This window comes from Amblyomma mixtum, chromosome 5 (genome assembly GCF_055824585.1).
Source record: "Amblyomma mixtum isolate Tamu chromosome 5, ASM5582458v1, whole genome shotgun sequence".
Classification (NCBI taxonomy): Eukaryota; Metazoa; Arthropoda; class Arachnida; order Ixodida; family Ixodidae; genus Amblyomma; species Amblyomma mixtum.
This window is the reverse complement of record NC_143016.1, coordinates 48,209,613-48,223,218: the sequence shown is the minus strand read 5'-3', so window position 1 is coordinate 48,223,218 and position 13,606 is coordinate 48,209,613. Positions and strand designations below refer to the sequence as shown.

At 43.5% G+C, this 13,606-nt stretch overlaps 1 protein-coding gene across 2 annotated transcripts in view; it reads left to right on the top strand.

Annotated features, from left to right (window-relative positions):
• LOC149342027 (ankyrin repeat and IBR domain-containing protein 1-like) overlaps positions 1-13,606 on the top strand; it is a 54,225-nt gene that overhangs the window by 9,076 nt on the left and 31,543 nt on the right. For both annotated transcript variants that reach the window (XM_089544335.1, XM_089544336.1), the window contains exons 6-12: positions 887-1,004; positions 2,048-2,259; positions 4,137-4,222; positions 5,705-5,849; positions 7,339-7,508; positions 10,050-10,138; positions 12,530-12,660. In XM_089544335.1, the coding sequence (XP_089400461.1) occupies positions 887-1,004; positions 2,048-2,259; positions 4,137-4,222; positions 5,705-5,849; positions 7,339-7,508; positions 10,050-10,138; positions 12,530-12,660 (951 nt within the window). The remainder of the gene's footprint in view (positions 1-886; positions 1,005-2,047; positions 2,260-4,136; positions 4,223-5,704; positions 5,850-7,338; positions 7,509-10,049; positions 10,139-12,529; positions 12,661-13,606) is intronic.

Sequence of the window (13,606 nt, the reverse complement as noted above, 5' to 3'; positions counted from 1 at the left end):
GTAAAAAAGAGAATGGCATTTGGTTATCAGTGCATAGGAACAGTTTCACTTGAGGGCTGCATCACACATATTTTAGCATTGGAGGTGGTAAGTGTAGAACATTAATAAAAATAACCCTACAATAAATAAAAGTTGGACTTCGGCGCAAGAACTCTTCAAACTTTCCTCATCAACTAAATATGTGTATATGTGATAGCTGTAGCTGTACACCCAGAAAAATTTATTAGAACTAAGCTGCGCTGTCCCCTCACAAGTAAAGTCTAAACTAATAAAGAACTCGGTAGAGAGAGGAAAGGAGCTGCTCAGACTTGGTGCCTAGGATTGCTAATAGAAATTTTTGTGAAATGAAAATGTCAAGAATTGCCATTATACATCATTCAGTAGTTACATTTTTCATAATTATGCAGTTTGAATTGTACATTTTTCCGGATAACTTTTTTTTTTTTCCCCACATTTTTTTAAAACCTTATCGGCGAGGTTTTATTGTATTTCCGCAAAAGGTGCCTAGCTTATGAGGTAGCCGGGCCTTCTTCCTAGAGGCATTTAGAGTCCTTTTGACGCTAAATTGTGCTTAGTCTTATGTAGGGCCTGCTGTACATTTTTTTATTACTGTAGTGGTCAGTGTGATGTGTTTTGTGTGAGCTGAAAGTGTAACTGTAACGAACCATATCACTATGTTTGGTTTCTGTGTTCAGCGTGGGCCCTAAACTAATGCTGTGTGTAATAAGTACGTCCTAGAACGTGGCACAATTACAGTATGTAGGGGTTTTCGCTTTTTCTTTTGAGCTACTTAATGTGCTGTTTTTGCAGGAAAAAGATACGACTGAACATTGGTCTGCCCATTGGCCTATTGTAATTTGCCTTTACTTGCATTTCACTGTGGTAGGCATACACCGGTCTGCGGCCCCAGGACCTCCAGGAAGCCAAAGACCTTCTTCTTGTTGAAACATCTGACATGCTTCATGTACCTCTGTTCACTGCTGAGGCACTTCTGCGATGCCATGGTATGAGACTATGAGTCCATTTTTATTAGGCTTGCTTATTTATTAGGAAATGCTTGGGAAATGGGTCTTTGACCCCACCTTGAACAGAAGAAAAACCCCTTGTGCCATGGCGCTCTTTGGCCACAGATGCCCTTGTGCCATAAAAATCCATAATCATCATCGGCTTTGTTTATATTTGTCTAGCTTTTCATAAGCTTGAAATTTTGAGTTGCACCAAAATGTTCTTGCAATCGCTCCTTGGCTTTCCTCTTGCGATAAGCCGCCTGAGCTGCTTGTTGCGATTTGAGTCGCTGTACCCTCCGTTCGGTAGTCTAGAGCCACTTGTACATGCCTCTTGACTGTACATTCTCACGGCGACTTCATCATTTGCCTCTTCTTTCACGCTCTTCTTTGCATTTCTCATTATTCATATGTTTCCGCATCCTAATTAGCAAGGTTCTGCTACCTTCGCTGCTCTGCTTCAGCTTCCTGCCTTACTATATCCTCTGGTTCAGTTGACCCACATTGGCACTCTTTTTTTTTTTTTTTTGCATTGCAGCTCAGCTCGTTGTTCATGTTATTTGGCTTCGGAATCTGTCATAGGACTGGCTTCTTCCATGATTTACCATTTGTTGCACTGCATGTTCCTCTGGCACCTTCATCCTTCTTTTTCGCATCTTTTGCCCTCCTCCCCGTTGGCCGCAGCTGGTGCGACGCTCCTCCGAGCTTACCCGAGTTACTCCAAGGCTTCATCCGCAGACAGGATGGCTTTTTCACTACTGAGGAATCTATTGCTAGCATACTAAAAGAGGTTATTAGAAGAGGAAAGACGTGTAGCAACTTACTGTCATGCAAAGTGCAAACTGCAAACTGTGGCTTATAAACTTTTCTGATTGGACTTCGCATTGAGAGGAGGAGAACATTACTAGAGGCAGTAGTCTCGACCAGCATTCATGGGTGTGACTGCTAACTTCTTTCTTTCTTTCTTTCTTTCTTTCTTTCTTTCTTTCTTTCTTTCTTTCTCAGTTTCTCATGCCAAGTTTATGCTTTGTGCCCTGATGCAGACTGGAGCCAGGCAACACTGCTGGAAGCCTGGGTCCGGGACCCTGTCGGATGCTGCCTGACCTCTGGTGTGCAGCCAACGTTGTCAGCCTTGCATGCCTTGGACGGCAGCAACGATCCTGCGGTCACGGAAGAGTACCAGTCGGGGTCGCTGAACTCGTCCTCACCCTCGACACCCAGTGGACCTCAGGGCCGCTCACCTGCACGACTGCCTGTGTGTTCTCAACTTCAGCTTGCATTAAACATAACTGAGATCTCATCAGCTTTTGCGTTATCATTGCACTGTGGTCATCACGATCTCTCATCATATGCTTGTCAGTATAGTAAAGCCTTGTTAAGGTGCACCTTCGTGTCCGCGTTTCTCTATTGGAGCATGCCGAAACTGTGTGTTCGTCATGGGCAGCTTACTCTTTGTGCGATGGAGCCTTCTCACAAGGGTTCATCACATTTTCGACATTTCTTCTTTTTCAGTAGCCGTGATAGGCGGTATTTGATAACTCTACCTTCAGGTAATTGGCAGGTTTCAAAGTCTACATTAATCAGGCTTTACTACCCATCATGTAAGCTACTGGTCATATATGAATTCATTGATTTAATTTTGTCACTCATTTTGCATAACCACATTACAAGTTGCATGCTTTTCTGCTGTCTCATCAAGCAGCATACATTTCTGTGCACGTCTCTTTATTTTTTTATCGTGCTGGGTAGGCCTAGTTTTGTTTCATTTTTTATTTGTAATGATCGTGCACTGTTGAAAAAGGAAAGGAAAGGAGAATTTTTTTTTTCACACTGAACAGATATGCAATTCGATGTTTTAAGCTTTTTTCCTTCATATTCACACACTGTTCATATTGAAAAATTTCAATATTTGCGCTCCCCTAGTGTTAGCCTGCTAGCACTGCTAAAAGTAGGGGGGATCTCCAACCCCCCATCAATATTGCCAAGACATCTGAGATCCTCCACACTATTATATGGGGCCCCGCCGCGGTGGCTCAGTGGTTATGGCGCTTGGCTGCTGACCCGAAAGTCGCGGGTTCGATCCCGGCCGCCGTGGCCGAATTTCGATGAAGGCGAAATTCTAGAGGCCCGTGTACTGTGCGATGTCAGTGCACGTTAAAGAACCCCAGGTGGTCGAAATTTCCGGAGCCCTTCACTACGGTGTTCCTCATAGCCTTAGTTGCTTTGGGACGTTAAACCCCAATGAACCAAACCAAACTATTATATGGGGACTGTATGAAGGCGCTGGCTGAGTGAATTGTCGATGCTCACGCAATATTATTGAAAAATTGGGAGGCAGTACCTGTCGCCGGTCAAGAAGACCAGCCTTGTTTTCTTGTAATATTTTTGTTAATTTTTCGTCTTGTTCACTTGCCGAACAGTTTCATTGTTCATTATTTTTCTCCGTTTCGTTGACTTTTTGTTCAAAGTGTACTTGAAACTATATTCCTTTTTCTATAAAATGCAACTAAAGCACATTTTTTGCAAAAAAGTTATCTGCATTTACTAAGTTTCCATCACACTAGCCCGTCGAGATTGTTCAGAAATGCAACCTTTTACCTCAGTGTCAAGAGTACTATAAAATCTTGGTTTCGCGAATAATATTACTTTCTTTAGAAGTGCCAATGCTTCGTTTCACGGTGAGCCGTTTCACGTCAGATACCATTGAGAGCGCTGGCGTAGCTTGGCAATCACTTGTTTTAGGTCTGTGTTATAAACTGAACAAGAAACCACCTTTAGAAATGATATCTCCCCTTTGTATAAAATGATGTGCAAAGCAGGCCACCAGCTGCTTTCGCTTTTTCCCTCTTTATTTCCCTCTCCACTTGTGCTCAAATCGCTAGAGATCCCCCTTCGAAGGGGCCAGACTTAGTGCTTGTTAGTGAGAATGTGGTCCTTGTTGGCTTTGGCAATGTGGACTGTGATGCGAGTGCGCCAGTTGTAGTCATCCACTTGCGAGACAGTCTGCTTCTTTGTTGGGCTGGGAACACAGTGCGGCAGCTGCTGTCGCCTATTGAAGAGGGTGATAATGGAGGAACTGTATAGTGTGTGCTTGTGTGATGCCATTTTCTTCCTTCTTTTCTCCTCTGGCAGTGCAACATCTGTGCAGAAGTGGTGCATGAGCAGGACCCTGTGATTGTCCCCTGTGAGCACAAGTTCTGTCTCTCCTGCTGGCGCAGGTGAGGAACCGTAGCCTGTCTTTCATCCAGGTCGCACTGGGGGCAGCCCCAGTGCTATAAACCAGCTTCGCGCCACACTGTCATGCATGTCCCGTAAAGCCCGTGTTGGCAATAAAAGCTTTGCATTGACACTTTCCAATGACATTTGAAAGAGTTCAACAAATGCTGACTAATGCTGGCTTTGTACTAATTGTTGTTTTCTGCATATCGGTGATTTTAATTCATGAGTAAATTGCGGACACCTGTGATGGCCTCCTTAATGAGACCCAGGATGCCCGATTTCTGCAGACATAATAGCACAGTGTTTGCAGTGACTACCAGTCGTCCAGGAAAAAACTGTTGCTTTTTTGAAAGCCCTGTCTCAGAATAGTGTGCTGACAAGAAGCTGTCTAACAACAGAAGGCTGCAGCATTTGTTACTGCTATATATGGGCATCTGTGCTCGTTCACAAAAAGATGCAAAAGCCTCGAGATCCTGGGAAAGCCTCTGACATGTAACCAAGTGTGGTTGCTGGGAAGCCAGTGGAGTGTATAGAAAACACAGAATGTGGTGTGGTGAAAATATCAAAGAATGCAGGAGAGGAAAGGGCATGGAACTCACTCAAATTAAATTGTTTTTAATGTGAAGGTTTATACTTTCTGTTTGTATAGCTTCATTCAAAGCAGTTCAATTTTGTCTCTACATGAGAGGTCTCGTAAGCGAAGCTCTGTGTTCTCATTGTTTACAGATGTGCTCCTAGTTTGATGCTGCTGCCCAGTGACATTTTTCCAAGAGCAGGCTACAAGCATGTTGCACTAGTGTATTAGCTGCAAAACTAGCTGTTTAATTTTGTCAACTTGACATATGTTGTTGAGAACAATTCGTGACTTCCTGTGAATTGTGCAGCTGCACATGTGCTCCCAAGCTTCTTTGTGCCAACTTGCTTGAGAAAAGTACAGTTACCACTGGGTAACCATAAGTTGCAAGACCAGAGAAATATGTCGATACGTCGACTTACTTCGAGGAAGTAAAATGCACAAAAAGAATATCTTTTGTTCATATGCAGTCATTTAGCGGAATAGCATAGTGACGAAATGTACCAGTCAGATAATGTCTCTAATTCAGATTGCATCCAGTAGCACAGAAGTAGAGCTGCTTATTCTGAGTGTATTGGAGAAGTAGTGAAGGATTAAGATTGATGTGCTAAGGGGCGGTGACTTGCATGCAGGTTTGCCTACCATGTAACTAATGTTTCACTGCAAAGCTCATTACATTATTTTCTGTGCCTGTTCCTTTCTTGTATTTATGTGACAGTCAAGCTCTGCACCTTATTGCGATTAAATATGTTAAATATGTCAAGCTACTCTTAGCTCAGAACAGTTCAGGAACACAAATCTTCGATCTGGGACTGCAGGGTGCCAGTGTACTTATCGTAGGAGCCTTATTTGGCTGTAAAAGCTGCGCACCTAACCACTTGCGTCTTTCGGGGCATTTGTTTTCCAGCTACCTCACAATCAAGATCCAGGAAGGGGATGTGCACAGCATTGTGTGCCCAGCTGTTGGCTGCCCACAGCTTGTTCCCGTGGATGTCATCGAGCACGTTGTGAGCCCTGACATGGTGCGCCGGTATTTGCAGTTCGACATTGAGGTGAGTTTAGAAAAAAGAAATACTGGCAGTTTCTATTATCGCACTTCTAGAACTCCTCCTCTCTTTAACCTGAACTTGTTAGCCTAATTAGCCGCAGCAGTGGCTCTGTGGTTATGGTGCTTGGCTGCTGACCCGAAAGATGTGGGTTCGATCCTGTCTCCAGCGGTCACATTTCGATGTAGGCAGAGGCCCATGTACTGTGCAGTGTCAGTGCACGTTAAAGAGCCCCATGTGGTTGCAATTCTCTTGACACTTCCGCTATGGCGTCCCTCATAGTCTGAGTCATTTTGGAACGTTAAACCCCATAAAACCAGAACCAATCTTAGCCCAACTCTCGGTATGCCAGCGCATCCATTGACATACTGACTGTCACAGGCAGTTACCGTTGCCTGTTAGCTCAAAGCAGAATATACTACATGGACAAAATTATGCGCATACGAAAGAAAATTACGGGCTGCCAAGTCGAGGTTGTGGCCCTTACATGAGGGCAGTCCTTTCAGAGTATATATGGTAATACACAAGACTGACAATAGAAGGTCCCAGAGCTCAAGCCGGTAACAGAATCTCCTGTGAGGAATTGTATAAGCTTTGGCACAATAATATTGGAAGGACAGCAAAGGCAGCTAAAAGGAAACATTTAACAAATACAACTAGGCAAATGAAAAAAAAAACTTGAAACCTTTGTGCGAGGCTTTTGCAGTTAGAATGAATTGCACAAAAGTTGCACAATTTGATAACGCTTCCCACACACATATGAAATAACTCTGGTATGGAATTGAACTAGCCGATGCACAAAGTTACAAAAACTGTTCTTTAGTAGTGTATAACTAACATGATATAGCCGACAAACTTCATCTTTCAGTCCGAGCACCTCCTGGATAATAGTTGGTATTTGAAAAAATAAATAAATAAAAGGAAGCTTGCGGGAATAGAGGCCAAAAACGGCAGTGCAGGACAGGTAATTACAGATACTGGCTGAGGTCTTTGCCCTGTGGACCTAAAACGGAGCTGCTGATGATGGTATATACAGGCCAGTTCATTGTAGCTGCGGCTGAGAGCCTTGCCAGATGTTCATATCCCCTCGCTTTGTTAACGCCGCCGATGATGACATCCACTGTTCCAGTTTCAGAATTATTCTTCCAACATGACGTCTTTAGCCTGCTGAAGTTGTTTTAGTATCGAGAATATCAAAACTGGCCAGTGCCTTAGTGTCAGCTGGGTTGGTAGCAGCGTTTGAAAGGTGCACTTTCTTGTGTGTGATAATCCTTTTGCATTCTACATGTTCTATGTGAGTTTTGTATTACATACTTGATGCCTTTAGTTAGGGAGGCATGCTTCACTTGCCGTGTCCTCACTACTGGTAGCTTAGCTAAATTTTGCAGCTGTTTGTACAAGTTGCAGAGGGGCGTATGGGTATGTCTGTCTAGCCACATTATAGCCATACGTTTTTGGATCCACTAAGCTCTTTCTTTGCCTTCTGCTGCGCCAGGCATTTGTGGAGAGCAATCCCAACTTCAAGTGGTGTCCGTGGGCTGGCTGTGGGCGTGCGGTGCATTTGCCCGAATCTATCGACCCGCCTCCCTTGCGCCTTCCGCGATCAGCCCCACGAGAGCCCATCTCACACTCTGTGGACTGTGGGAACCACCATTACTTTTGCTGGTCAGCTTCTTCTGTACTCCCTCCTGTTCACTTACTCTACGTGGAGCAGGCTTCAAAGTGACAATTGCTGCGCCCTAATCAGTTCAAGGTCAAGTTTGATGGTTTGCAATCCCAAAATACCAGATCGTACTTGATACAGCCTGACCATACTTTCTAGTCCTGTATGTTTTAGTGGAGGTTGTTTCATTTTCTTGGTGAAATGCGCTAAACTGGTTGCAGACAGGAACAAAGAGGCAATGCTGAGTGTGAACTTAAAACGGATTTTTAATGGAGCAGGCTTTCATTTATACACAGGGTACACAAGTGCCACCTTTGGGACAAAAACAAAACAGAAGTACAAAAACAGGAGAAAAATAAACTGGCATTCATCACAAGCAGGTTAACAAAGCAGTACAAACTCATCTAGATAATCTCAGCAGTTCCACATCTTTTGCTGACAGCGACAATGTCGCATTGCTGATGCACTTGCCAGCCGCTGTATATTTGATTTTGAAGGCTTCGACAATTTCCCTTTTTAATTTATTGTTTGAATAGGATAAGATAGTGGTTCTGTCAAAAGAATGGCATGCATTTGTTGCAGCGGTTGCAATGTGAGGCCAACTTTCCTGGGTGAGTGATGGAACAACAGTCAGTGACATGCTCACCTAGTCTTTTGTTTATGCAGCACCCAGTTTGCCCTACGTACTTCATTCCACAGGGCAGCGGTATGCAATATGCAACACCTGTATCGCATTCAACATGTTTGGTCTCATGCTTGATGGTACAGGATTGGACTCCGGGGACCTGATCATGATCATTCACTGCTGCGCATAAATGGGATAGCTTTTTTGCGGCCATGAAACCACTGGAACGTTGTGCCTGCCTGCAGTCTTTTTGAGTCCATGCGATATTCTGTGTATATATGGGATAACGATGGGCAGGGGCTACCCTGATATCCTCTTGGCCTCAATATCAGAAAAGATGCAAAAATCTAGCAAGAAACAAAGAGATTCAGGCGAAACCAGTGCTGGTCGTTATCCCGTATTTACACAGAGTATCCCATGGTCTTAAAAAGATTGTATGCAGATACGACATTCCAGTGGCTTTCATGGCCCCAAACAAGGCTATCCCATTTATGCACAGTAGTGAGTGATCATGATGGGGTCCCCCAGAGCCCATTCCTATGCCATCAAGCATGAAACCAAACATGTTGAATGTGACACAAGTGTTGTATACTACATACCGCTGCCCTGCGGAATGAGGTACGTTGGACAAACTTGTCGCTGCATAAACAAAAGACTAGGTGAGCATGCCAGCAACTGTTGTTTGGTCGCTTACCCAGGAAAGTTGGCCCCACATTGCAACTGCTGTGACAAATGCATGCCACTGTTTGACAGAACCACTATCTTATCCCATTCAAACAATAAAACAGAGCTGGAAACTGTCCAAGCCTTTGAAATCTAATCTACAGGGGCTAACAAGTGCATCAGTCAGCAAAAGAAGTGGAACTGCTGAGGTTATCTAGATGAGTTTCTACAGTTGGGCTGCCCTGCTTGTGATGAATGCTACATTTTTTCTCCTGTTTCTTTTTTTTTGTGCGTGTGTGTCCCACATGTGGCAATTGTGTACCCCGTGTGAAAAGGAAACCTGCTCCATTAAATTGGGCGCTTGATGTTGTGTCTGTGTTCTGTTTCTGTCCGTAAACAGTTTAGCATGTTTCTCCATGGTTAAGAACCAACTAGGCCCGATTCTCGCACTTGTCGCAGTTTTTTTATTTGACTTGAAAGTCAGACAATCGCATTACTCTGCAGGTTGGGTTAGATAAGAATGTTCATGGTGGTCACATGACTATTTTGTGTTTTTGATTAAATTTTTTGAGGGATTAGGAGATGTGATTGCGCAGTGGAATTGGGCATAATTTTGTGCTGAACGATATTGTTGGGTTGCATAAGAATCGCGTGCCACAAGACGTGCCAAGGAGCATTTTTGCTATTTAAAAATTTTCTAGCTTTAATTGGTTTCCTCACCAAGTATCCTTATGTGCAGTTTAGATTTTTCTCTTACCATATGCAAATTCACTGTGCATTAATAAAAATGGAACACACACACACACACACGCACGCACGCGCGCACACACACACACTTCACAAATGAGCACCTCATATGTGGGCCACCTTTAGTTTGACAGAAGATTCTTTAAACTTTAACTTTTTAACCAGGCAGACCTCTCCTTTATTCATGAATGTCTCTCTCTCTTTAAACTACTCTTTAAAGACGATACTGTTGTTGCACATAAATTTTGTGGAATTTTTCAGTTTCAGTAACAATATTGGGGCTTTTAAGTTGCATATTCTTTTTGTAAACAATCCTGGAGTTGCCATGGTACTGACAATTTTTCCAGACTTTGAGCACAAAATAAGGAAACGGTTCTTGTATTATGCTTGTGCCTGCCTGCAAAAATCTAAACACTGTTTTTGGTCATTTTTTGCGCCACTTCTAGGAAGCCCAGTTTTTCCCAGTGCTTTTCATTAACGGCATACTAATTGCTATGTTGTGCTGCAGGGAATGCCTGGGTGCAGCCCATGCACCTTGCTGCTGTGAGAAGTGGAAAGAGTGGCAGAAGAAAGTGGCTGAGGCTAAACCCGAAGAATGTGAGTTGTGGGACAGTGTAGAAACTTGTTGCTGGCCTAGGTGGTAGTTGTGTTCGGGCACGTTGTTTCACTGCAAACTGTAGCTAGCAAGTGGGAGAAGAAGCATGCGTGTCCTGCTCTTACTTATTATCAGTTTGTTTTTATGGTCAAAAATATAATAAAACATTCCCCGCCACCTTCATTTATCGAGTGTTTGCTGTTGGGCAAAAAGCAACTGACCTATTTGTGTGTTGAACAGGCAAAGATGGGGTAGTGAGGGGCTCAATTGCAATGTACAGTCTTTGTCAAAAGTAACCAGGCTGCATGGTTTGCTTCTAGCTTGTACAGTCTAGCCCGTTTATAACGAAGCCACTTATAGCAAAATAGTGGTTATAACGAAGGGATTTCAATTTCCCATTCCCATTTTTGCATTTTCAATACATTTTGGGTCCAGTTTTAACGAAGTAAATAAGAGCGCGTCAGCGGATATAACGAAGAGGTTTAATACCAACCGAAAAATAATCTGCCAATCAACACATTTTTGCGTCCTTGAGGCAGTTTTTTCCGCGAAAATAAGAGCAAAATTCGGCTGACGGCGTCCTTTCGTGGCGTCGTCTGCTCTCCTGCGGAGCGAAAGGTTGCTTCACTGCATCGCATGGCCCGCCGGTCTCGTGTTGCGCCGTCCTTGAACGGCGTCACGGCGTAGAGCGGTAGAGCACGCCGCGCAGGGGAAAAATGTAAAAAAGAACAGACGATTTTTTTTTTGCGATGACATCGCAGAGAGCGGCCGTCTTGGCCAATCGCGGTTCTCTATTTCTTCCAGGCAGTCGGCGCCACGGCTGGACTGCAGTCTGCAGGAGGTGTGGCAGCGCGCGCTTTGTTTTATGTCGGTGCCGCGGTGCGCAAGGCAGGGAGAAAGCGCGGCAGCATTGTGCATGTTGGAAGCGTGGCTCATTTTTATCGTTATCGCGTTATCGCGGAGTTCGACCAGATCTTTGGTTCGCAGTTGGATGGTATGGAAGCCGCAATCCTGAAGTCCGCACTCGCGAAACATGTTCAGGGGACGCTGGACGACTTCTTTCAGCGGCAATAAATCGGTATGCCGATGTTTGCATTTTTTTTCGTAGTCCACATATAACGAAATAGCGGATATAGCGAAGTGATTTCTGATTCCCGCCGACTTCGTTATAACCGGGCTAGACTGTATAGTGGAGCCCTTGTGGCTTTCCTAAAGACTAAATGCTGTTGGAAGGTAAGAAGACCCCCAGTCCTTACCTTTAATGACCATTTCAGCTTCCGGGAAGCTTTAAGGGCTCCACTGTACGAGCTAGAAGCAAACCATGCAGCCTGGTTACTTTTGACAAAGACTGTACATGTGAAATAAGCCAGTAGTACTGAACCAAGCAAAGGGGAGGAGAAAATGTTTTGTTATTAGTATCTTTTATTTGTGGTGTTGATCTACGCTAATCAAATACAGGGTGTTCTGTATTTATCTGCTCTTGTTGTAAAAAATTCTTTTCCTGCTCAAGAACAGACCACAGGGCAGCTTAGGATAGTTAGCATTTTTCGGTAAACAGTTTAACATGTGAACTTGCCTGGACTGCCCGGAATCGGTGAAAAACTGGAGTTGTCTGCGTGCAGAATTTTCATTGAGGCGAGCAGGATGGCTGATTTGAGAGAATTCGCCATCTCGCGAACTGCGAGGCAACCAGTATCCCTGCTCAGAACTGGGGTATGTCTCGCAGTACCCGAGATGGTGCAGCCTGTCAATTCAGCTGCTCCACTCGCCTAGACGGAAATTCTCCTTGCAGACGACTGCAGTTTTTCGTTGGTTCCGGACAATTCAGGCAAGTTCCGATATTTTTTTAAATCATTTATTGAAAAAAACGCAGACTATCATAGGCTACCCTATGGTCTGTGCTCTAGCCCAAATAGGCAAGTAGTTTGCACAGTAGAATTTTTTACAACCCAGACAGGTTAATAAGTAACACTCTGTAGTGTAATAATTATTTTAACTGAAATTAGAAAGGGGAGGGAAAAAAAAAATCTGCTGCCGCCAGGAGCTACGTAACCGAGCTATGGCCACTGTAGCTCATTAGAGCACTATACATAACATGCAGAGGTCGTGGGTTTAGATCCCACTGGCAGCAGTGGTTGTCTTTTCTTCTATTTTCTAGTCAGTCATCGTTGAGGTAAAAAATTATTCGACTACTAAATTCGCTTTGATAAGCACCATAAATAAAAAATAATAACAAAAACATTCCCCTCTGCTTTCCTTGGTTTCAGTGTCTGTTGACTTCCTTCATATGACCTGTCTGTGGTGACATGAACAGGAAAGCTAAATTTAGAAGAGTCTCACCAGTGAGGGAAAGATTGCAGGCTGCTGTTTGACACCTGTTTTTCGCATTACAGTAAAGAGTGCCTGCATCCGTACTGAGGAAGCCGCCAACTGTCTTTGGATGGTGACAAATTCAAAGCCTTGTCCCTGCTGTAAGTCTCCCATCCAGAAGAACGAAGGCTGCAACCACATTAAGTGCTACAAGGTCAGTGCAGGACGTCCTCTTGTTTTTGAGGGAGGACATGGCTTTTAAATCCCCCAAAAAATGGTCCAAAAATTTGTGATGATTTTTGTATCTGCTGATATGCTTCACCTTTTATGCTGTCCCGAAGTTTCATTGCTGAAATCGACCGGGAAGTACTCTAAAAAAATTGTTTCACGAACAGCTGTGGCTGTGCGTTATGGGAAATGCTCGAACAAGCAGCATTTTTCCTTGTTTCGGTTTTCTGACTAGATGCTCATCTTGTGAAGAAGCGGGCTTTGTCACGACTATTTTATCTATTTTGAGCATGTTTGTTTTGTTGTATTCCTAATGCCACAGTGCAAGTCAAGACATTCTTTTTTTTTTTCTTTTTCAAATTTGTGACTTTCAGATTTTGTGTATGAATATCTCTTCTCACTCTAGATATGTCAGTGGACATCGCATCACAGAAATTCAAAACAAAAATTTGTGATTTGCGAAAAAAAATATTCCGAGAATGTCTTGGCCAATAGCACGCCAGTGGGAAAGTAGTGAATGTTGAACCAGCCTTGTGCCACATTTTCTTGGCTTTGTGAATTGAATTTTGTGAAAGTAGTCATAAAATTATTTCTAATATGCTCAAAAAATTTTATGCGAGTACGTCAAGAAATAAAAAAATTTCGCTGAAAGCAGCACCCCGTTAACTGTATTTTCACCTTGTAAAAGCACTGTTTTTGTTTGTTTCTTGGATTTCTTTCGAAAAAGGGAAGTTTATTAATTACTAAAAAACATTATTGGTCTGATAGTTATCACTCCGGCTACCGATGATTGGAATTCCACTGTACGTTCATCACCATTTTTGCGGGTCCTGAACATTGTACAGGATTCAGAGATCTTTTCAATGCCCTCTGGTTGCAACAGGAGATGCTGATTAGGTTGCAGCCGTTTACCAGTGACCCACTTAAGCTTT